The sequence below is a fragment of the Eleginops maclovinus genome, chromosome 6 (assembly GCF_036324505.1).
Source record: "Eleginops maclovinus isolate JMC-PN-2008 ecotype Puerto Natales chromosome 6, JC_Emac_rtc_rv5, whole genome shotgun sequence".
Taxonomy (NCBI): domain Eukaryota; kingdom Metazoa; phylum Chordata; class Actinopteri; order Perciformes; family Eleginopidae; genus Eleginops; species Eleginops maclovinus.
The window spans coordinates 19,443,412-19,468,585 of record NC_086354.1 but is presented as its reverse complement, the minus strand read 5'-3'; the positions used below and the strand labels follow the sequence as shown (position 1 = coordinate 19,468,585).

The 25,174-nt window shown below is 43.3% G+C and overlaps 1 protein-coding gene across 6 annotated transcripts in view; it reads left to right on the top strand.

Annotated features, from left to right (window-relative positions):
* Positions 1-25,174, top strand: part of LOC134865608 (receptor-type tyrosine-protein phosphatase F) — a 115,453-nt gene that overhangs the window by 45,052 nt on the left and 45,227 nt on the right. For all 6 annotated transcript variants that reach the window (XM_063885249.1, XM_063885248.1, XM_063885247.1 and 3 more), the window contains exons 5-12: positions 2,443-2,631; positions 6,782-6,892; positions 13,616-13,885; positions 14,700-15,281; positions 15,571-15,704; positions 16,445-16,589; positions 19,854-20,159; positions 20,982-21,175. In XM_063885249.1, coding sequence (XP_063741319.1) covers positions 2,443-2,631; positions 6,782-6,892; positions 13,616-13,885; positions 14,700-15,281; positions 15,571-15,704; positions 16,445-16,589; positions 19,854-20,159; positions 20,982-21,175 — 1,931 coding nt within the window. The remainder of the gene's footprint in view (positions 1-2,442; positions 2,632-6,781; positions 6,893-13,615; positions 13,886-14,699; positions 15,282-15,570; positions 15,705-16,444; positions 16,590-19,853; positions 20,160-20,981; positions 21,176-25,174) is intronic.

Genomic DNA, 25,174 nt, shown 5'->3' with positions numbered 1-25,174 from the left:
GGACCTCTTCTCAGGTGATTTGTGGCCATTATGCACATGTGAACTGTAAGTAGATGAGACTGGAGGTCTGCTCCCTTTAGGTTTGGTATAACTAATGGCTCCACCACACTGCACCTTTAAAAGAAGAATAGCAAAGAGTGTGCTAATCCTTAACCACCAAGGTCTGTCCAACAACTGTCCATTTGTATTTTCAGTTTTTCTCTCAATAAACATCTTTTGGAAAAGGACTGTAGTTCCGACATCATGCAGGGTGTGTATTTCCCTTTGAAGGTTAGAGGGAGCAAACCACAGAGGACCACAGGGTGCTACTGTTACCATTATTCATACAATTACAAATTGTACCATATTATTTCAATGTGCGGTAGTTGTCTGTTTAGTAGAGGTATCCTGATTTCAGTTGGGTTTTCTGAAAATAAATCCCATAATATCGTTAGGGAGGAAGTAAGCTTCACCGCAAAGATAAGAGGCCATGCAGAGATCTGTCAGCTACATCTGAATACGAGACGATCTGGGCCACAGGCCAAACACAAGGGTGAGAGAAGGAACAACCGCTCTGCCGGGGATCAGAACAAAGTACACCCATGCACCTCTTCATGCTCAACCATATAAGTTTACATATAGATTTTTGACTCAGACAAGCTAAGCATAGAGGAAAAGCAGCCCTGTTTAAGTGTAAAACAACCAGAGGTTCACATTGTAAATGTTTTAGGATTAAAGAAAAAGTGAACCAAAAATACTGGAGCAAATGTTTTCAACAAATGGAGTAGATTTCTTAAAGGGCATGTATTAGATCTTGAAGAATCCCTTCTCGCCACTACAGGCTTTTCATTTGGGTATTCCTCCATTAAAGGGACTATGGTGCATTGTCCTTCCCATAGCTGATGACTGATATGAGCCATTCTCCTATCTCTTGTAACACAGCTCACAATGGACACTGTAACAGAAGCCATTTGTTTTTCTGATGAGTATAAAGTGAACAACAACTTCCATGTACCAATTAATCAGGGAACTTGGCAGAGGCTCTCTCCCCTTTGCACATGAACGAAGCGTCTTAGATGGTTGACCAGTCCTGGGCGGGAGTTTGGGATTAAATACAACGCTCCCAGTCACCTTGTTTGTCTCTTGAAAGCATCATGCAATCTACAGTTCTTTTTTAGTGAACCACTTAGTTTTCCTTGGGTAATATCCTAATCGTGTTCTGGACACAATTTAGTTCATCCCTGAGGACCGGCTATCACTTTCCCTATTGTTGACCAGCGGTTTCTCATGGCGCGCCACAGTAATGAGTTAAGATCATTAGCGCTTTTATAAGGATTTAATTTTAGCACTTTGGCCCCAGGGACACATCTGCACATGAGGAAAAAGATAAAAGAGATTACAAGTTTAAGAGCAGGCTGATAAAAAGTCTTCTCAAGGGCTGTTGTGTTTCTCCTTTATTAACGCTGCTCAGAGGTTAAATCAGAGTTTATTATGAGGGCAGGGGGGTTGGGGGGTTTTTATTTAGGATTTGCAGCATAGTTAGGCCATGTCAGTGACCTCATTTGGATTGAAAAACCATTTCCAAAATGCGTACAGCATATACACTGGGTCTATTCTTTCAAAGATAAGTATTCTGTTACTGTTTTGCCACCAACAAGCATTCTCAAAACTCAACATACCAGTAGATTACACTGTTTATTCTGAATATCAAGAGATAGCTCCTTGTTTATTTACTTTTGTAAGGTGGCTGTTTAATCTCATGACTCAAATGTTGATTTTCCATAATAGAATCACATATTATTAGTGTAAAATAGCAATAGTAGACACAACGCTGAGCCTGAAATAGCCCAGGACTCATATTTTTGCTGATCTTAGGATATGAAATCAGTATACATTTGAGTACAACCTTTTACCTCTGAAAACCACATTTTGCTCTCAGGATTACACTTGGTATGTTGTCATGGTTATGCTGTAACATTCATTATGTGGAGTTGGATTAGTCAAATCGTTATGTTTAACTGCTAAGCCTAAAGTGGCTCATTTATGCATGGGTACCCAGAGACAGATTGCTATCCTTCCTCTGTCTAAACCTGTAATAAGCCTGCTGCGATAATCAATCATAGGTTTTTCTCAAACTAATTTGAAATCCAAATGATGCCAGTTCTCCGGGTTACCCTGCAGGAGTAGTGCCGTTGTGCTAATTTCGTGTGCATGTGTGCCTTTGATTACTGTTCAACCTTTAGCACCTGATATGTGTTTGCTCTTTTTCTTCCTCGTCTCTGTCCTTGCTAGCTCAACAGCTTTGATGTGCTTTCACAGCATCAAGAGCTCATTCTGACACAATCTTTTAGTAAACATTATATTTCCCCTTCTTTTCCCCTCCCTTTTCATTTCCTTTTCAACACAATTTCTTGCTCTGTGTGACTCTGGATATACTCAAAAATCTTGCTTTGGACATTTCAGAGAACCAGGTCCCCCATGGCTTCCCCAGCATCGATATGGGTCCCCAGCTGAAGGTGGTTGAAAAGACCAGAACTGCCACCATGCTGTGTGCCGCCAGCGGAAACCCGGACCCAGAGATATCCTGGTACAAGGACATGCTTCCTGTGGACATCAGCAGCAGCAACGGGCGCATTAAACAGCTTCGTTCAGGTACAATTTGATCCGATCTGATCTCAGTTCTTTATTGTGTTACTGTACTTGACGTACTGATAGTGTCAATATAGCAAAGTCAAGTAACAGAATACTGATAAACATCAACAGACATGAGACAAGAGCTGAGGATGATGTGAAAACCCAAACGGCCTTTGTTGTGTTGTTTGACTTCATGTATTCTCTTTCATCACAAAGGACATGAAAATCTTATTCAGCGTTTGTCACCTTGGTTAGTAAGCCGAGTTCTAACAGAATTGTATTTCTCACAGCTGCAGCCACTTATAAAGTTACACAGAAGTTGGATATAAAGTTATTCTTGTGTTATTTGACAGTGATGCATGAGCTTGTAACATCCAAAGCACAGAAAGATGTTTTTACTGTATTAAAAAATCCTTAATCCCACTTTAAACATGCAGCTGGATGACAATGAGGCCAGCCTGTTCATGCATTAGCTAGGATTCAATTTAGCCAAAAAGTCAAACTGCTATGAGGTGTCCACCGGAGCAGTCCACTTGATGAATTAACTGCGCTTGCCTGACCTGGATCAGATGGAAAAGGTGCAAGGTGGATAGATTAGTGGCTTTTGACCCGATTCAGTCTTGTGACTCCTTACTAAATCTACCTCACTTACAGAGTGTAAGGCCGGGCTACAGTTCTGAGGCCCCAAAGATTAGAGATGAGAGCTACTCCAGAAAAAGCCTAGCGCTACAGCTGCCAAGTGGAAGCCGAATACAGGTCACTGGAGCAGGTTCAGTGGCACCGTCCATGTTCTCACAGTATTAAAACACTGCCCTACCAAAAGCGCAACCCGAGTTAGATACAGATATCTCGCAAATTAAATAACAACACAGCTACTTCATTGTTTGAGTGTTTTTTTTAAGACAGTGCTAAACTGTGCCTTAAACCATGATATTTAATATATATGTTTGTAGCTACAAACTTTTCATCCGTTTTCTTTCTCGCAAATAGTGAGTGCCTGAAAAAATGCTGATTTGTAATGCCCCAGACAGACAATTCTTCCTCTCCACAACCCTTTTCTGACGTCTGGTGCCTCTTCGTGATTAACAATATGGCATATGACCTGAAAGGAGGCAAATTCCTCGATTGCAAAAAGAAAAAAGGTGCATTAGTTTGCCGCAGTAAACAGAAAAAGCTGATCCGGTTCCTGCTATTATACCACATGATTTTAGGGAGCACACAGGCACATTAGCTCTCTCGTTCCACACCATCTAAATCTATTCACTCTGTTGAGATACTAACCTCTTTTCAATTTAATACCTCTGACCTGAATATGTTTTGCTGTGCATCCTTCTATTTACTGTGTATGACTTTCATTCATTTCTCTTGCCCATCTTACTAACGACTTTCAGAAAAATGCATTCTGTACAAAGAGTAAGGCCATCTTAAATAAAAAATAGTAAAAAATGCTTTAATTGCATTCAATTATGAAGCACACGTGTGGCTGTAGCTGTTGTCTGTAAATGCAAAAGTAGCAGCAATATATTCTCAAAGTTTTGCCTGATTTTCTGTGATTCTTTACAGTAACAGGAAACGTGTTCAGTCGAAAAAGGATGCTTGCTTCATAGTGATTAAGTGCACTTGTCACTTTGCATTTAAGTGGCTTCTACTCTCTATCAGTTTATATTTTCATTTTTATATGTGGCTTGTCAGAAGCCATGTTTTTCTCTCCCACTTATATAAGTGGATTTCTAACTAATCTCTCAACCCTTTTTGCATTGAAATTACTCCCACCTAGGTGGTACACCAATTAGAGGTAAGGATGATGAAGTGTGTTGGAAAATATCACGTCCACACCATTCCCTCACAGTCACATCAGACCCCTGCATTCCCCCCCCCCCCCCAAACGCCACATCACCAGGTTCATTCACGCTGTTAGCGCCTAAACACGCTCTTCCCCATTCGTCTCTCGCCAACATGTCCTGTCTGCCGTCTGCTCGCTAACAAACAAATGATCACCAACCCTCCTGTCAGCAGAAAGCAATAGCAAGTCCAAGGTGTTATCTTTTAAATTAGCTTTCCAGGCTCCTCCTCCCCTGTTCGAAATGAACCATATTTATGAACAATTCTCACGCATTCACGTCTTTCTGTATCGGCTTCTCGTCTGGGCTTTGAGCGAATGAGGCGAGGAGTTGCATTTTAAACTAAAGGCCACTGTGGCCACAAAAGTATCTACCTGCCTCCTATCTCAGCATCAATGTATACTGAAGCAGCCTCATTTGCATACAGCACATGCAGCATTGCCTTCCAGCAAGATCGTTAAGGTGGAAGCTTCAGCCTCTTTTTATGGAAATCATGTGCTTTTCCCCTGAATGGAAGCATGATTTCCCTTCCACAACATGGATGTAAATAGTGGAAGCCAGGGACAAGCTGAATACATTTGGAGCTACCAGCTGTCTGTCTCACTGTCCATGTGTTCTTGGCCCCTTATAAAGCCCATATTCCTATGTTTAACTCTTTGAGGCGGCTATACGGCAGCCTCTGTTCCCCTTGACTTATTTTTCCACTGACATGAGCTTGTAGAAGATCCATTGTTTAAGAAAGGAAAGTCATTTAAAGCACTTTTGCAGTGTAGCTCTGACAACTGCCATGGCAGTAACCTTGTACATTTCTGAAGTACTCGCACTGTTTTCTCCCATGGGAGAAGGGGCAGATTGACAGATTGGTGACACCAGCATTAGCATGCAGGTGCATGTCATTGCTGAATCAGACAGCGATGAGCTCCGCATGCAAAGCAAACACCTTGGAGAGATATGTTGTCATGAGATCTGAGGTGATGCTATCACATGTCTCTGCCCCGCCCTGTTTCACTTCCCTTTTTGGGTCTCGTCTTGATCCGAGTCCCCTTTGGTTGGTGATGAACCTGTTTGTTGTATTCATCTCATACTGCATGATGTGAAAAAAGTGTACCCTGACATCATCGTACGCTGAGTATTTTTGTCATTTTCAAACAGCATGGTGGCTGTCTGCTAGTACCATGCTGTTCTGGACACTTGATAAATGTTATCACTCGCTTGTGACGCACGTGTGTTTTAAAAATAGTGGGTTTGAGATAAGTCTTACTGTTTTAGGTCTCTATTTATACTCATCAGATTAATACTCAATGTATTAATGATTATATGATGGTCATAGACATGGTGTGTCGAAATGACCATACAAAAACATGTCTCTTGGGCTTTCAGGCTCTGTCAGAAAAAAAATTGTTAGCCTTCTGTCTCATGACTACGGCTTTTTGGGAATGTGAATACTAATCCAAGCCATCTGGCAGAGGAGCATCTCCCTTGAGGGCTTCGGTGAGACATGGTGAAACATTTAGTGATGAAAAAACATGATTATGACCTCAGTGCTAAATACCTGATCAACAAAGTAAAGATACCTGCACTGCCTGTTGCTTTGATGCAAATCCCTCAAGAAAAAAAATCACTTAATTAACTGTTATGTCACATTTACCTTTATAGTTTGATATGGTTCTTTTTCAACAATTTGGATAAATAAACACATTATTTTATTATTAATTATATTATATTATTACTCTCAGCTGAAAACTCAGAATACGTAATCAGAGTAGCATTCTCTTGAGGCCCATTAGTCCTTTGGTTGAACTGTGTAAAACACATATTACACAGTTGTTAATATTTAGACGTAGGCTGATTAGTTAAACCAGATATTACCGTCACATTTTATCCAGCTTTCTGCTTTTGTTGTTTATTTTTCGGCCGAGCTTCTCCTTTTCCTGGCTGGGATAGATTACACAAACACTTTGGTTTGTCAATTATTTCCATAAGCAGGATGGCTAATGAGACTTTGACGGTTGTGACATGTTATTTAGATGATTAATTGACCTCCAGTCATGGTCCTTTTTTCCTCCTTAACACGACTAGGGGAAATATTCTGTTATCAGGTTCATTAGATTCGCTGAATCAGCTAAATGTTAATGTTGTCGTAAAGGATTTCTTTAAAAAAACTGCGTCCATGTTAGGGCACTAAATTATGCATGAACTGGGTTAGGCGAGTTGACTACAGGCTCTCTAGCGAGTCACTGTACATATATCTGCTGTGGTTTCATGCCAAATTACATCTCACTTTCCACAACTGTCAAGACGACTAAATTTGTTAATCCTCTACGCAGGAGCTCTGCAAATCGAGAACAGCGAGGAGTCCGACCAAGGGAAATATGAATGTGTTGCCATGAACATCGCCGGGACCCGTTACTCCGCTCCTGCCAATCTCTACGTACGAGGTAAAGTCAAGTTGTCTCTCTCAATTATTGAATTCTCTTGGAAATCTGTAATTTCTCATGTCTCAAACCCCAAACAAAGAACATATTGTCTGCTTTATTCATAATGTTCATGCCTTTATAGTCAATGTGCTTCAAAGGTACTGCAGTTCAGTTATTGTGGATGATAAGAACTCTCTGTGTAGAAGTGAGCAGGCTGTGTTTGATTGACATATTTCCCACCCTCCTATCAGCTTTGTTGCACCTATCACCTGGGACAAACAACATCTTTGTGATTCTTAGTGGTGCGTGGAGTCACTCGGTGTGGCTCTGCCCACCTTTCAACCCGAGCAGAGCTCTAATTGACCGATAATTGAAAACACCTGTTTAAACACAGTGCCTTTGAGTGTTGTGTAATTTCTATATTTGATGTCCACATTTATGCTATTATTGCTCTCTTTTTCTCTCCCACAAACGATTTTCTCACCATTATCCTTGCCATGCTTTTCCTCCCATACCAATGAGTTAAACTAGCCTCGACCTCCTGTTCACCTGCAAATCCGGCCAGGTGCCACCTCGGTGAAAGGCAGCTGCATTGAAAGCATTTCCTCCGCTGGTGTTGAAACCAATGCCAGACCTCCTTTCTTTTCTATTTTGACTGTATCGAAAGGCTCCATTATTCCCCCCCCCCCCCCCACCCCTCCCTCACAGCTCAAAGCTCCTGAAGGCGTGGAGGGGTCTGGAGTTTCAGGGTTTGTTTTTGTTGTGGTGTCTCTCTGAGCAGACTAATGCAGGGCAAGGGCCGCATTGTACCTATCCTGGAAAAAGCTGGTATAGGAGAGAGAGTAGTCTAGGTCAGCCCCTGCGGATAACACTATGTCTGATGTACATGAAACAGAATAGCTTCTCCAGTTGTTAGTGTGGGTGGAGGAGGAAGGGAGGGTGGGAGTAAAAGTGGCAGGGTAAGAAAAAGACTCTCTGCTTCATAATTTATTTTAAAGCATACAGTAGTTTATCAGACTGGCTCTGGTATGGATGATATTCTTTCTTCATCCATCAAGATAAAATACCTCATACAAAAAATTACAAACCACTATTTAGGAAATGTTCAATTATGTTAAGGGGACTACCTTTTCTAAAGAATCCTATCACTGTATGGAGTCAGTATTTTTAATGTAGGAGTGTAGCCAAAAAATATATTTTCCAAAAGATGATAGGTCCTCCTGGATCAGAGGAATGTAAAATCATCCTCAAAGACTACAGCCCCATCACATGTACAGTTCAAACACTGTGGGCTCCAGAAGGTTTAGATCCTAAATCTTGACAGGGGGAGGTAGTCAGCCAAACAACCAAGGCGAGGGAGGGATGTAAGTCTCGCCTATTAATCAGGCCATGTCTGTCACAGGTGCAAACGCAGCTCTTTTCCCCCCACAGAGGTAATTACAGTATTTGTGTGGCATGGCGCCAGCAGGGGCCTCGGGCCCAGCTAGTCTGTAACACCACCCAGGTAGCTGTCAACCCATTGGCCCCAGACACCAACTTTTCTGCCAGCCCCACCACACCAGTGGAGAGATAGAAATCAAACCAACCGTAACCTTTTAAAACTGTTCTTGTCTGGAATGGAGAACAAAGGCTCCAGCCATGTTTTCACTCGGTCTTTGTGACTGATGCAGGAATGAGGAGACGAGACCCGGGGCTGAGCTATCACCGGCCTGCCTGATTTGGTTTGAAACATGAGGGACGGAAGACAAGTGGCCTTTGACATGCTTCTCTTCTTTTCCTGTTGTTATAGGTTTTGTTTTTTATCCTGAGACACCAGAGGGGAGACTTAGGGACTGCTTTCAAAGTTGAAAACATAACAAGCCTTGAAAGCCAACATGTCATTTGACAATTGTTACATTTCACAGTGCTGATGTGTAGCAGCAGGCTGCAGAAGAGTCCAATCTTCAAGCACAACATAAAAATTACACTTGCTATGAACAAATAAAACATATAATGTTACAATTCAGTTTGCATATGAATGTACAACGTATTGTAGCAGTGCTAAAAACAGTGTTTAATATTCCTTTTATACTTTTGAGTAAACTATGAGAATATATCACTGAAAATAAACACCTTCTAAGAATTAAACTCCCCCCGGTTAAAACAGCAAGCGTAGCCTGAAATGTCAATAACGTAAGCACCACTTCAAGGTGACTTGAAAAGATTAACATTGGAGAACGAATTGTGGTATTATTCTCTATGATCCCCTTTCTAACATCCACCCACCCACACACACACACACACACACACACACACACACACACACACACACACACACACACACACACACACACACACACACACACACACACACACACACACACACACACACACACACCCGCACACACTCCTGCATTAAGTGGCTTGTTATTGGTTGGTGTTTGGTGTCTACGAATCTGGTTCTGTGTTTTTCCACTTACCGTAGCTACCTGATCCAATTCCTGTTTGCAGGTACACAAACGTGCTGCCAGCACCACCCCTTCCTTGACATTTAGGAGCCACAAAAGAATGATGTCCTCATATTTCTGTGTGGGAGGGGTGAGGGTGAGACTAAAAGAGGATTTGAGGGACTGCTCATGGATTGTTTTCCCCCTTCCTATCTGTGCATTTGTTTACGTCCTTCCACTTCTCATCCATTAAGAGCCTGTGCATGTTTGTAGGTGCACCCTGTTTGCTGCAGGTCGCTTTTGGTGACCCTCCTCCAAAGGTGGACTCCATCAACGTGGGCAGAATCACAAGCGCGCTGTGATTTTTACATGAGCGATCATTTGTCAAGTGCTTATCCCACAACGGAGGAGGGATGTCAGCTTCTGTCTGCCGACTCTCCTTCATATATCCATGTGACATGTCAATATGTCACAGAGGATAAAGTGCTGCAGTCGGGCTTTTTTCTTACCAAAATATCTTCATGCTGTTCTGTGTGTGTGTGTCTGGGTGTCAAGGAGGGAAATGATCAATCCAGGCATATCTTATGGAGAAAAATAGTGAGAAACAGCACTCTAAGTATGGGAAGTGCTCATTCAGTGTCTCCTTAATGATACAATATTAAAGAGAAACTGCAACAAAATGTAAAAGTGATCAAACAACCAAAAATGATATGGCGTTTCCCTCCCTGATCCTGATGTATGTATTACTTTGCCTTTCTGTGCCATGTCACTAACCTCCACTGTGTCAACACAAGCTCTTTCCTGTTTCACTGTGTTGTCTTCCTCTCCACTCTGTATCTCTCATTCCATCGCTCACCTTCATCAAATCACTTCATCCGCAAAAAAGGTCAACGTGAAGGTTGGTCATTTTCACTTTTAATCCCCTCCCTGTCAATTTGATACAGATTGTTGGTGAGATCAACCCATCCTTTCCATCGCCTCTGATCAAGACAGCGAAATCCCTTCCTTTAAATCACTAAATATTAAAACTAGCTCTCCCTCCCAAACATGTTTTGCATGAAACCCTGAATAGTTTTGCATGCCACCCCCCCAAACCATGTTTCGATTAGCCTCGCCAAGACACACAAGCCTCACTCGTGAGGTTAGCATGAGTCATTATTCAATCTCTGTTGTGTTATTTTTATATGCATCCTTCCCAAACTCAGCCTTAGCATCAATGTCAACATCTACCAAAAAATATAGCTAGCTTTCACACTCAGACTTTCCATTCGCCTCCGTCAGCCTATCAGAGATGCTTGATGGATTACTCTGGTATTCAGGTGGCAACCGGATTTGTCAGGTATTTAGCAGCAACACCCCCGCTCTCCCACTGAGAGACATGGGTGAAACTGACAGAGCTGTTCCCTGGGGATTATGTCTGTTTTACAGCCATGGGCATCCTTTACCCGGAGACTGACAGGTGTGATGGGCAAATGTTAGCATAATGAGATGACTGTCTTTATGAGAAGTTGTAGCAAGAATTTTGACTGTTTAATGTCTGATCATTTCAACTTTTCAATTGCAGTAGAACAAACAGAGCTATGTTCTGGAAATGATCTCACAAGAGCTGACCTATAGAATATTTAAGAATGAGCTGGCAGTGTGCAGACAGTGGGGATGATCAGCCATCACGGCAGCATCGCCGCCCTGCGCTGCTGCCAGGAAGCCTGGGAGGCCGCTGACTCTGTGCCAGTTTGCTCAAATATTGATTGACTGGACAGGTTCTGCTATCCTTGGGCACTTTGTCAAGGCAGTTAAATTTATAGGTATCCAGCAAGCAGGCATGCAGAGTGGAGACAGGGCTTATTTTGTGGTTTTGATAGAGTCCCGGAGCCCGTCTCTCAAAGCCGCTCTCAACAGGAGAGAGGCTTCGGGGGAATCGATAACAATTACCTGCCCTCTAGTCATTTTGTTCCACAGCACCTCTCCAAACTTAACCGCACGCCATGAATTATTCACAACATTAAGTGTTCAATATACACAGGCCCCATTGACTGACTGCTCTTAGCACTGTTTAGTCTATGGAATCATGAACGAATAACAGATACTCAGCTTAATGGTCTTACATTAGGGCCGATCATCTCAGGTTTCTCTTCTTCAAAAGCATATGTTGTAAAAAAAAATAGCAGCACTTGTGGAGTGTAACAGTTGTGTGAGAACTCCTGTCACCAACACAAGTGGAATAGTACCGCTTTTTTTCTCTGGAAAATATTCAAAGGAAAGTCTGTTGTGCATTATTCATACTGGAAATCAGATGTTTAGACATTTATACGAGAGAATTAGACCAAGTTCACACTTATCTTCCTCTCCCGGAGTACTCTGGCTTGTGATCCTATCCTGTATGTTCCCTCTGCTCCCTTGCATGCACTGCTTGAGAATGTCATCCCTGTCATGTTCCCAGGCTGGTATCACTGCTCCTTCTGTCCACTGATTTCATTTAAAAATCAACCATATGTCTTTGAACCTCAGAAAGCAGACGTCATCATGGCTGAGGTTGATCCTTCTGGACTGTTAATATGCGTCTCTTTTTTCCTGCATGAATCATTTCTGTAAGAAGAAACCCTCTAAAGTCGTGCCCTCTTGTTCTTTGAGTCATTTTGTAAACTTTACATTAATATGAATTTTCCCCGGTCATCATGACTCAGTCCTAAACCTTTGCTGACCTCTTTACTGTTTCCACATTGTTTTCAATGTGTGCCACACACACACTGAAACGCTTAGTTGTTATAAAAGAAAATGTAAAGTTTTGATTTATGTGGGTAATTGTGTGAAACAAACAGAAGGCCAAATCCCTAAAAGCGCATGATTCAATGTGTTTGGCTCAGACGTAGGGTATTAATATTTGAATGAGATATTGAGCCAGGTGGTTTAAACCCATATGATTGTATTGATTTAAAAAAACAAAAAAAGAAGTAGGTTTTTCTATATATGGCACCTCAATTATTTTTGGGAGAATTCAGATAAGTGTGAACCAGTCTCTCCCACCCACCCCCCCACCCTTATTATGGTACAGTCCGGAGAACCAGCCTTCTCCTGACTGGAATCTCAAAAAGTCTTTTTGTGTTTTTTTCCATTTCACATAATGAGGGGAATAACAAGCATGGCTATAACAACGTTCTGGTTCAAATTAGATCGGCAAGGGAGCGGTGAAGGGTGGGGGGGGGCGAGGGAAGGTGGAGGGAGAATCACATATGAAAATCCATTTTCATGGAGACCGGTGCAAAAGAGCAATTACAGTCAAGGGCTTTTTCCCAGAGAGACACAGAGATGCTGTAGTGCATTAGGGGAAACAAGAAATATGAATTCTGCAGGGATAGTGAATGTCGTATTTCTTTTTAAACGTGCAACCAGCAGTCATGGGATAGCAATAATGGGTTCTCACTAGGGAGCTAAATGTTTGACTTGGCTTCATTCTCTCTATAATCAAGGTTAAAGAAGTCAGAGCTCCTCCTTTCTTACATGCAGCACTCTCAGTGGAAATGTACAGCATATCAAACATTTACCAGGTCTGACACTGACGGATGTTTACACAGCACTGTCAGGGTTGATTTTATTTGCCATGTCAAGCAGACAACTTTGTTATGGATGCCAAAAAGTTACCAGAAAAAGATCTGAGGTGTGTAAATATGGCAGGCATTTCTTGTGTACCTTTATTTAGACGGTAAACAAGTCATATGTAAATGCTGGCAGCCTGTTTATTCCGGGCAAGCTTTTCAGTATTGCATGGAGCCTCTGCATCGGTGTTTGCCTAGTCCCTGGCGACGTCAACGGGCCCTTCTTGTCTCCATGGGAACCCTTTTTAATGTCAGCCTATCTGCATATCAGAACTGCACAAAGAGAGGGAGAAACACAGGCTGAGCAGAAGGAGCCAGAGAGAGGGAGCGGGAGGAGAAATCAAACAATGCCATCTCCACAGGGTCCCTCCATGATGCAACTCTGGCTACCATTTGACACTCTGACAAAAGAGGGACAGACATAGTCTCCAGCAAAACTGGGCTATTTTTTGATTATATCCCCTTTTGTAAGCAGGATGATAAAACACCCCCTCAAAGTTTTCTTGTGAATTTCCAGGGCCATTTTGTGACAGCCCCATTATTCCCATTGTGCTCGCCTGCACATTCGGACAAAGGCGATCAGCCCTCCGTTCAGGCAGCTTTTCTGAGTTAGCTTTTAGCCATGAGGTAGAGCATTCATGAAATCTCAGGAAACATTAATATTCACCTGTCATATCCTACTGTACCTATTCACTGTGTCCTCCTGCTTCTCTTCATCCCCTCAGTACGAAGAGTCCCACCCAGATTCTCCATTCCACCCACCAATCAAGAGGTAATGCCGGGCGGCAGCGTCAACCTTACTTGTGTGGCAGTTGGATCCCCCATGCCCTATGTCAAGTGGAAGACCGGCGGCGAGGACCTCACCAAGGAGGAGGACATGCCTTTGGGACGCAACGTGCTGGAGGTCACCAACATCCGTGTGTCAGGCAACTACACCTGCGTGGCCATCTCCTCTCTGGGCATGATAGAAGCGACCGCCCAGGTCACGGTCAAAGGTGAGGACGGGTTGCTTTTCTCTATGTGGGAGGCTGTTGATTACCATTGATTTGAGTCACCCTCAGATCTGATAATTGCATTTTATGAAACAGAATAAACTACTTTAACTTTGAGAACATCATCCCTGCTGGCCTTGTGCTGTAGCGTTTGGCTTTAGTTGACGCATGAGAGGTAAAAATGAAAGGCTTTTGCTGTTTGCAATCTCTTTCTCAATGAGCATCGATATCAAGGCTGCTATGCATTTCTTTCTTTGAGTTGTTTTTTTTCTTCACCCATGGTTTGTGTGAATGTGGCTCTACCCACCTGTGTTTGTGACTCTGCGAGTGTGTTGTCTATCTATTGCCGTCTTTCTTATCTTGTCTGTATTGATCCCACTTTTGCCTCAACTAATCGATACACAGTTATTTAGAGGGTCCACAGCAAAGCTGACCCTCTGTTTTGTTTGTTTTTGTTGTACAGTCACAATGGAAACCACTCTTGCAATTTTCTTGTATTGTCGGTAATGACCAGGCCGGTTAAAAAACACAAAATTGAGTTTTCATTCTTTTCTATTCATTTGGGGATAATGGCTGCTGACAGCACTATAAGGATTAGCTTATGAAACAATCATTTCACTGCTATGAGTTACCGAATGGAGAATTACATGACCAGTCATGCCTTTTCTCCACAAGAGATGACTTTTAGCTTCATTGTGCCTACATTTTGACAATCATAGTATCAAATGTGTCAGACATCCAATTTCTTTCAAATTACCCACATGTCTGAAAAGCCCATTTCTAATATCGAGCTAATACCATGTTTCTCTTTCCTCAGCCTTGCCAAAGCCCCCCACCTCCCTCATTGTGACGGAGACCACAGCCACGAGTGTGACTCTCACCTGGGACTCCGGAAACCCAGAACCCGTCTCCTACTACATGATCCAGTACAAAGCCAAGTCTTCAGAGAACGGCTTCCAGGAAGTGGAAGGCGTGGCAACTACCCGTTACAGCATTGGTGGACTGAGCCCCTACTCCGAGTATGAGTTTCGCGTCATGGCTGTCAACAACATTGGCCGCGGGCCTCCAAGCGACCCCGTGGAGACACGCACCGGTGAGCAGGCCCCCTCCTCGCCACCTCTGCACGTCCAAGCGCGCATGCTGAGTGCCAGCACAATGCTGGTGCAGTGGGAGCCGCCCGAGGAACCCAACGGGCAAATCCGGGGCTACCGGGTTTACTACAGCTCGGATCTGACGGCTCCGCTCAGCGCCTGGCAGAAACACAACACCGATGACAGCAGTCTGACCACCATCTCAGGCCTGACTCCTGATATCACCTACAGCCTCAGGGTGCTGGGCTTCACCTCTGTAGGAGACGGGCCACCTTCTGACGTCCTGCAAGTCAAAACCCAGCAGGGAGGTGAGCGGCAACCCACTGAGATACCTCTAAATATACTTACATTTACGTTAGACAAGGTAATAGCTTAGGTTAGGCATGTACAGTAAGCTGAAGGATTTTGTTTGTTTTTCAGTGTTGAATGTATAATATTTGTGTTTTTGTTTGGTTCTACGCTGCAAATGCTTTCTCATAAGGTCCACTTTTAGGAGTTGGTTATTGCGGCTGACACTGTGGAGAACATTCAGCTTTAGTAATGTGCTTCTTTGTTTTGTTCCGTTCATTCTTTAAACTCTCGCCCCTCTGTACCCAGTGCCTGCCCAGCCGTCCAGCTTTGAGGCCGATGCCGAGCTCGACAACCGCATCATGCTAACATGGCTGTGGCCCGTACAGGACCCCATAACTAAGTATGAGCTGGAGTACTGGGAGTCCGACTCAGAGACCAAGGTAAGAATAACAACATGAAGTTTTGAGTTTTTAATGACCTAATTTTCTCTCCTGTACACCATCTTTCTTCATCTATCCACCTATCTCTCTATCTATCTATCTATCTATCTATCTATCTATCTATCTATCTATCTATCTATCTATCTATCTATCTATCTATCTATCTATCTATCTATCTATCTATCTATCTATCTATCTATCTATCTATCTATCTATCTATCTATCTATCTATTTATCTATCTACCTATCCATCCATCCATCCATCTGCTTAATCTCATTTACACTTTTCTCATTTGCAGAAAGATCCATATTGCATTTTATGATGCAATTTCTCTGAATTGGAAGCCTCATCTGCAGCAATGTTATTGTAGTAATGCAGGCACCTCCCCAGCCGATGTGAAATATTTACTGTGGTAACAGACTGCAAAGTTGTTTGGTTCTGCCTCTCTGTATGGCAGCCCTTCGTTCAACTCTGCTGGACCACTGCACCAGTTGTAAACTAGAGGACAATTTGTATTTGGAATGATCTGCTCTCACATTTGGCTGCGCGCTCTGCTTTGTGTGCGTGTAGGAAGGAGAGACAGCAGTCGAGGCTTTAGGATTTCAGTGAAAGATTATTTCCTCCATGTCAAAACTATTCAACAAGTGCTACCCATATAGCTCAACACAGAAAAAGACATGTCTGACTGTCTTTAATTATTTATTCAGTGGTATATTTCTCTCTCTGTCTTGCTGTCTAGATACATGTGATCTTCGACCCAGCTGGCTCTTACGCTGTTGACGGTCTGAAGCCCGACACCTCGTACCGCTTCTCACTGGCAGCCCGATCAGAGATGGGTTTAGGCGTATACACCCAGCCCATCGAGGCTCGCACCGCCCAGTCCAGTAAGTCCGCCATTTCCCCCTCCCGTCTTTTCTCCTTGTTGTCAACTAACCAGCGATTTTGTTGCGCAACCGCCCCCCCACAGCCAGCTGAAGCAGGTTTAGGTTTAGGCAGGACAATTTCATAGAGCTTAAATGAGACAGCGTTGGCAACTTGAATGTCAAGTCAATTTCAGCACCACGTAAAGTGCTGACAGTGCAGCCATCCCGGTCAGCCTCACGCTTCTACCACCTCCCCTCTGTCACCAACACTAACCCTCCTGTCCGTCTGTCTGAGGGCAGGCCCTGTGCTCAGTGTCAAAGGTAGGTTCAATGTGTCCTCTTCCCACATTCCCAAGCTGTGCTGTGTTTTTTTTCCTCATATCATTATGTGCTTTTATATTGCCAGCACTCAAAATGTCACTCTCTGCCAGCCGACTGCGGTTATTACTGCTGTGGTTGCACCATCTTTGTACTTTCTCCCCCAGGAGGCTTATATGCAGTATATCTGTGCCATGCATTTGGCCTGTACAGAACTACCTTTTGCTTAAGACAAAATGTTCTCATGAATAGCATTTACTTTGCAGAGAGCAGATGAACCCGGCCACAGAAAGATTTCAGCCTGCTGTCAAGTTACTCATGGAATTAACGTTAATTAGTAACAGCTGATTTGAGTGCACTCCAGCTGATTTGCACCTTCAAACACTCCAATTTTCCCTCACATATGTTGCAAAATGCTCTACTGAAGAGCCCTGCAACACATCCAGGCTGTGGTGGAATAAAACTATGTAGACATTTTAAAACAGTAAAGGAAGGATCCTATTTTAAAGCTTTTTTCAACACATACAGATACTTTGCTATTACTTAGCAATGGGCTAGAAAGGAATACTGCGCAATATATGCATATCTCTTTTAAAATCTCTCCGCATTCGGACAGGCGTATTGTTGAAGAACTAACACCTCTGACAACCACAGAGTTACACAACTGTCAATTAAGATCCAGGTGGGGATGAGTCTATGTCCTTGGGCCTCTTGACAGCAGGACTCACAAGGACACAGAATTTGGAAGAACATTATTTGGACGTCATGCGGCCGGAGGGTGGTGTGCATGATATGAGCTGCAGCCTTTGGAAGAATCTGAGGCAAATAGACGGTGGCAAAGTGTGACATTTTCCAGTGCCGCATTTAAATCGTTGGAACTAATTTGTTTTAAGATTCAGAGCAATGAACATAACTCAACTGAAGATATATGACGCTTCTCCTGAAAGGAATTATAAAACTAACAGAGATACTTGATATTGATAATAATACAGCTGTTCTGTATTTGTGTTTTATACTGAGCTATATCATGTGGATGAAGCAGGGGCGGATAGAAGTATTTTATCTTCCTCATCGTCCTTCTTCGTCTTGCTTATTTTTGCCTTAGAGGCATATGTGTTTCCTGTGGTGTTGTCCTCACCTCTTCTTATTTGACTTTGATGAAGTAGATTTTAACATCTTGATATCAATGAAACAATCTAATTGATAAGCATTAATAATATTCAGTCACCTTGGGTAACACACATGGTGTTGTCTTGTCTGTAGTTTCCTGTCCAATCCCAGGACCAGGGTCTACCTGAGGAGACGAAAGGGGAATGTCATGTTGTGGCAATAGATATTGGATTCATATCTGAGATAACTGTTCAATGCTCTGCTTATTACAAATTACATTTCATATGCACGCTTCTAAGAACACCTTAGTTTAAATGTTCCTTCTCTTGTTTCATTTTATTCTCTTGTAGTTGAATCTTTTTTATAAGTTGAGTTAGATGCATGCAAGTGTTATTATTTTGTATCCTTTTGTTATTGTTAGTTTTCAGTTTTTTCCTCTGGACTTGAGAGCTTCTAAAATATAAACCGCTGTTGAAATAAATAATCATACTTATGGCATTAATCATAGTTATACTGTGTATGTTATTTCCCATATTGTGAGATGAAAGAGGGGTTATTGATTATAAAACAAAGCTGGGTCAGTTGGACAGCATATCATTTGAATATGGCATACTGATATTACTTCTAGTCATTAAATTCAAAGGTCACTTTGATGGCTTGACTGTCACTAAGTCCCAAGCCATAAAAATAGCTGGTTTGATTATAGTCATTCAAATCAAAGCATGTTGTTGTAGTAAATCTTAACTTTTAGGAATATGTCCCATCTTTTAATCATATTAATTTTGTTTTTCATCAGCCAGATGTTGACAGTAGTTGAAATGTTGATGGCTGTTATTGATTATAAAATCATAGCTTTGTGTATGACTTTGGAGGCAGCCCAGTGTATCTCAGCAGCAGAACTGAACCGGGTCGTACTCACCCTGTTATGAAGCACAGAGCTTCCGCATCAACGTGTGAACACCAGTCAACACTGTCAAGCACTTGTTCACGCGCTCGCACATCTATGGCCACTTTATTGCTGCCTCTACATTCTGCGAGAGGCACCAGGACAGTTAGGGACAAATGACGTCTTTATAAACACAGCCTTGTAAAGATTTCACACGTTTTTGTTCGGATCAGCCCGCCATGTAGTTCCATGGCCTCTCACATAAATATAGTGCCAAACTCAGCTTTAGCAGTAGCCTGGTAATGTGTTTTTGCAGCCAGTCTCTCAGTCCGGAGGCAGCATCCTGTTTAGTATGAAAGCTTTTTGTACTCAGTATGAAAATAAAAATGAAATATTCAAACTTGAAATGCTAAAAATGTCTCACCCACAGTACGAGTGCAAAATATGTGAATTTCACTAGCTTAGAAAGGGACTCAGAAATTGATCATGTCTTCAAAACATAGAACATGTTGCCTGGACCATGTCTTGGACTTAAAAAATAATTCATATCTGAAAAAACAGCAGCATAAGGATACGTTTTGGGTCATAAAGGTGCAACAGGTAGGGATACACCTTAGGATCATACAGATCTATTACATTTTCATTAAAAGAATAATGCCACTTACACCACTTTTTATTAGCCAAGGTTAATGTGTTATGCCTGATGCTGTTTACTTCTTTTTTTAAAGAGCAGTAGAAATAATAAATATAGTTTCAGTCTTCATCTTTAGATTCATTTTGCATTCACACTGAAGGTGGTGAAACTCAAAAATACTACATTGACATTTTGAATATAACATTATTTTTCCTACTGGCAGTTCAAAAGCTTCCACAGTTTTGTGTTTTGTTTGCCTGTGTTTTAGTTTTTTGTTTTTTTTTGTTTGCTTGATCCGTTCCCCCGTCCATGTGATTGTGTTCCCCTCCCCAAACAGCCCCATCCGCCCCCCCTCAGGATGTACACCTGGTCAGCCTGAGCTCCACCAGCCTCAAGGTGAGTTGGGTGGCACCACCCGCCGCTAGCCGCCACGGTGCCATCGTGCGCTACACAGTCAGCTACCAAGCCATGGCGGGAGAGGACACAGAGCGGCATGAGGTGCCGGAGATCGGTGCAGAAGCCTCCAGCCACCTGCTGGAAGGCCTGGAGAAGTGGACTGAGTATCAGGTGTGGGTGAGGGCACACACTGACGTGGGCCCGGGCCCCGAAAGTGCCCCAGTGAGGATGAAAACCACAGAGGATGGTAGGTGGACACCTCCACGAAGCAGAGCGCTCTGAGACTCTTTCTGCTTGGGGCTGCCAGTCGCTATCTTCCCTAACTGTTTCTAACTTCTTCTGCAAATCTGTGTGTGGCCTGATGATAAATTCTGAGTAAACGAGGCGATGGTGGTAGCAGAGCCTTGCCTTGTTTTCCTCTTCTTTCCAGCTCGCTCTCTGTAGCTTTAACACTTTACATCTTTGTCAGGTTAAGGCTCATCACCCCGGGCCAGAGCTCTGCACCACTCTCCTCTGCTCTCACTGTCTGAATGCTTCTCTTGAGTTCTTTCTTCTGTTCTGAGAAGTAGAACTGGAGCAGAAACCCCCCACTCCGTTCTATCGCTCTTGCCTCTTTTTCCTCACTCTTTCCTCGTTTTGTTGATAGAGAGCGGCTGCTCCTAAGAGAGACTCGTCTATAATTAATGTGTTTGAAGTTTGCTGCAACACAGCTAATTTCATACTGAAATTAAGGACATTGAAGACATCGCTCGACCACATGGCGTCCCGCACAGGGTGCTTTGGGGACACAGTAGACATAGAAGAACTGAGTAGAGATGAATTTGATTCATGGCAGAATCTAGTTTCTACCACCAAAGTCTGTAAAAGATACTCAGGAGTCATTATTTTGATTGGCTCTTCATCGCAAAACAGAGGGAAGTGAGGAAAATAACTAACTCAGCACATTTTCTGAGTCTCTGTGACTGTCTGTCTCTCTCTTTCGGACTTACTCTCGATCTGCTTTCCCTCCCTCACTTTCCCCTCTGTTTTCCCTCCCTCACTTTCCCCTCTGTTTTTTTCTGGTTTCCAGTGCCGGGAGCACCCCCGAGGAAGCTGGAGGTTGAGGCCATTAACTCCACAGCAATCCGGGTGACCTGGAAGCCTCCTCTGCAGGGGAAGCAGCACGGCCAAATCCGAGGCTACCAAGTCATCTTCTCCCGGCTGGAGAACGGTGAACCTCGCAGCCAGCCTAACATCATGGACGTGGCTCTGCCAGAGGCACAGGTACTGGAAGATGTCTTATTCTTTTCCAGTCTCTCTTTCTCTGTCGATATCTGTCTTGTGTTCATTTCCCATTATTTTCATTCTCCACCGCTCCCGTATTCCCTTCCATTCTCTCAGTTCACACTTCATTTCCCCCGTAACGGGTGACACACATGGACATTTCTTTCAGTCGACTGCTGTATCCCCGCCCCCCTTTTTCTTTCTCCACATGTGACATTTGACTCTAAATTGGTACCCTGCTCCCACAGCTTTGGATTAGCTGTCGTAACAAGATCCATTCTAATTCTACAGTAATAGCTATTAAATATTTTAGATGTGTTACATCGGGATGGGGCTTAGTGGAATCAATGCACCTCTTTCTGCGGGCTTTAGCAGTAATACATATGCACTGCCTTGTTACCATGTTTATGAATTAGAGTTATTTCCCCGATGCCGCCCTACACGCATTAATGCAGGCGGCTCCGAATCGCCCAAAGCTATGTGACACCATGAGATGGATGAGAGATTGTAATCCTTAAGAGGGATTCAGAGATTCATGAATATTTCAAAACTAAAAACCCCACTCTCACTTTTTCCCTCTCTTTGGGAGAGGAGAGACCAGCTTAAGAGCCTCCTTCTGATTGTTTGCCGGGAGTAACATTTGCGCGAACACGCATTCACTCGCACCCCCGATGGCCTCACAGAAAAACATCTCATTTGAACAAGTAAGCACTCCCTGGCCGCAGGAACACCACACAAAATCTGAACAGCCTTGCATGTCTCTCTGAGCAGTGTTTGGTGATAAATGCTCAGCGGCAGCAGTAAGGGAGTCCAACAGGTTGCTGGTTCATTCCCAGGCAGTGCACACTACTATGCCCTTGAGTGGAGCTATTAACCCTCATTTGCTTTATCAAACACCCCGCTGTCTTAAGTCTTATCATTACAGTGAAGGAAGCCCTGTCAAAGTCACCTTGAAATGATGCGTCAGATGTGCTACCCCGAAGTGACGCTAAGCAGACTTTGCAGATCCCAGTTGTGTCGCCTGGCATTTAGTGATAAAAACATAACGACTGATTTTGTGTGTTGTTGTAAAGCCACCCAAATTGAATATCTCACATGGGAGTTCAAAATGAACATTATGTCAATTTTGGCAACATCTCACTTAGATAGCTTAGAACTGCGTAAGTGAAGTTCTGGCTGATATAACCTGTCCCTGTCTTCACACCTGGCCCTTTGTTTTGCTGCAGTGTTTTTCTGGCAGCTGCTGCTGACAGTTCATTGTTGTCTGACTGTGTAGCACGGGGCTTGACAGCCAGGACAGCATCGTTGTTCTGAAGAAAAAGTCAAAAACATGGGGGCTGCTTCTCTTTCTTGGAAGTGTGTTTAGTGTGACTCTGTTTTGCGTGAGGCCCCTTACTGAACATGACCCTACCTGTTGTGAAAACAATATGTCTCTTTCCTGCCAGGTTCAAACAATAAACAATAAGACACACTCTAACTTGGCCCTCAGGAAAGCTCTCATGTTCCAGTTTGAAGTCCAGGAAACCTTACAATCTCACAGTTCCCCCCCCTGGCAAAAACAGGATTTTGTCAACCCTCCCCTCATGTTATTCCTTTTCACCTTATCTCTAACTCCCCTCCCTTTCTCTCCTGTCCCCCTTTTGAACCCGTCCTGCCTGTGAGGCCAGTTGAATAATTACCAGAGGCTTGCGTGCAGGTTGGTTACCCTTGATTGAGTCATCTCAACAGATTGTTTTCTCAGAGACAACGCTGAGAAGCCGACCTGCAAGGACCTGCCCAGACGTCACTGAAGACCACACAGTCAGCCACCTTCACACAACTGGATTTAAAACAATCTCTTTTTTTCTCACACCTCTTTCCTGTCCCATACCAACAAGTGGAAAGAACGACGCGGTTAGCATGAAGAGACATGCTCACTGTTAGATCAACCTTGCAGTAGGTGTTCCAGCTGGCTGAGAAAAGTTCATGACTCATCCCAGTCTCATGCAAATGGAACAAATGCACACCTGTAATTGATGATGAATAACAGGAAAAAACAATTTACTTCTATCCTGGCACATCCCATAGTGACTCTGCCTAACGTGTTGTGAAATCAGTTGCATATCCACCCGTTTCACCTGTAATGAATGCAAAGTAAACATGCCAGGGGGGGGGGAGAAAACACCGATTTTCCAGGGCTTTCACAACATAACACAACCTCACCTCAGGGTTCAATGACAAATCTGAGCAGACGGATTGGATTGCAGATTCTGTCAAAATGGCTCTCACCTCTCCCCTTGTCTTTGTGTCTCTGTTTCTAGCTCCTTCTCTCCTCTTCACCCTCTCTCAGGGTTAGCTGAATCGCTATGAGGAGAGCTAGGAGAGCTTGTCTGTGCGTGGGTGTTTTAAGCGCCTCTTTTCCTTTCAAGCAGGAGCCCACACAGCGCCCTCATTTCCCTGCTAAATTTAAACTAGAGGCCATGTTAACAGTATGATGTTATCGACCTCTTTCTAACCATGCTTCTATTGGGAAAGTGGCCTGAACCTGAGTGGGCAACTCCACACCACAGAGCCTGCTCCATCACTATGCATTCACAGCAGCCGCTCTGCTCCTGTGCTTCATAGAGCCGTCTGTATAAGCTGTCATAAAACAGGCCGATTGAGTTGGAAGCCATTAGCCCAACCGTCTGCCTTTCTATACATTTTTTACACAAGTTTGCCTTCCTGCACAAGTTAGCCTTTATCCAATACTTCTCCAGGTTCATTTTGTTGGACCACTCATGCGTTTTTGTAGTGTGTGTGCGTTTGTGTGTGTAGGAGCGAGCGTGCAAGGCAATGCCTCACTGCGTCTGTGGCCTTCAATGCCTCAGATTGAAGTTGAATGTGAATCGGGGGGGGGGAAAAAAGAGAAAAGAAGCACCTCAGCCCGTTTCACTCCATCAATCATGACAGCTCCTTCTCTTCCACATCACTCGCTCCCATTTTTATAGCCACACATCTCAGCCCATGTCATCACATTTGCATTCACCCGCCTGCAAATTATACCGCTCCGTTTCCACAAACGACGCTTATCAGCAATGATGTGTTTTCAGCTTGCGTTGGCATTCGAAATATAAATGGGGGATAATATATAATTCTCCAATGGATTTAAGCAGAAAGCAAAAGCAGTTGCGATAGAAAGGGTTTAGCCCAAGATGAGATAGGAACTCTTGCGAACCTTAATGTGTTCGCTGCTCTGTTGACATACTGAGTGGAGTCGACGGTAAACAAATTAAGTAATTAGGCAAGTACCAAACTGTTATTCATGGAGTTAAGTAGCAGCTGTTCTTAAATGGTACTCGTTATTGCCCCGCTACGTCAGGGGAGCATGAGGCAGCAGTTTTTCATGCAAGTGTCTCAACCAGTCGCTACTGGGACCAGACAAAGGCGTAGCTTATGCTTCAGTTAGCTGGTTCTTGATGAAGAGCCATCCACATTGAAGGAGGGCGGAAAAGTTTGGTCTTTTGTCTTTTCATATGCCAACAGTCAATGGAGGATGATAAACACGTCTCTCCAGTGCACAATGCATCAGCAGTGTGTGAGGCTCACTCCCTTTGTTTTCTAAAAGTCTGGAGGGGCGGAAAGGGAAAGATGGGCAGGCAGCACTGCTGAATAATGCCTGGAAGGTACTTGTTAAAGGACTAGTTCAACTAAATACAATAAGACATGTTTTCTTGATACTCATAATGATATCTACATATATACCAAAGGGATCTAAAACATGTACATTTTGTTTCAATTCCTGAGAGACGCGTCTGCCTCAAAGGCTGAACAATTTGAGGAAATATGTGATTTTACGAATCAAAATACCAAGCGTTTTGTAGCCTGTTAAGGGCCTTCCAGTTTCCTCTTCTTTTCGAACACTTGATCTGCAGAGATGTAAACATAGAATAAGACGTAGCAGCATTACTCAGTTGTTTTCTAAAATAATCATCATAATCAACAGCTGCATAATTTGACGTTAACTCTCATTCTACATGT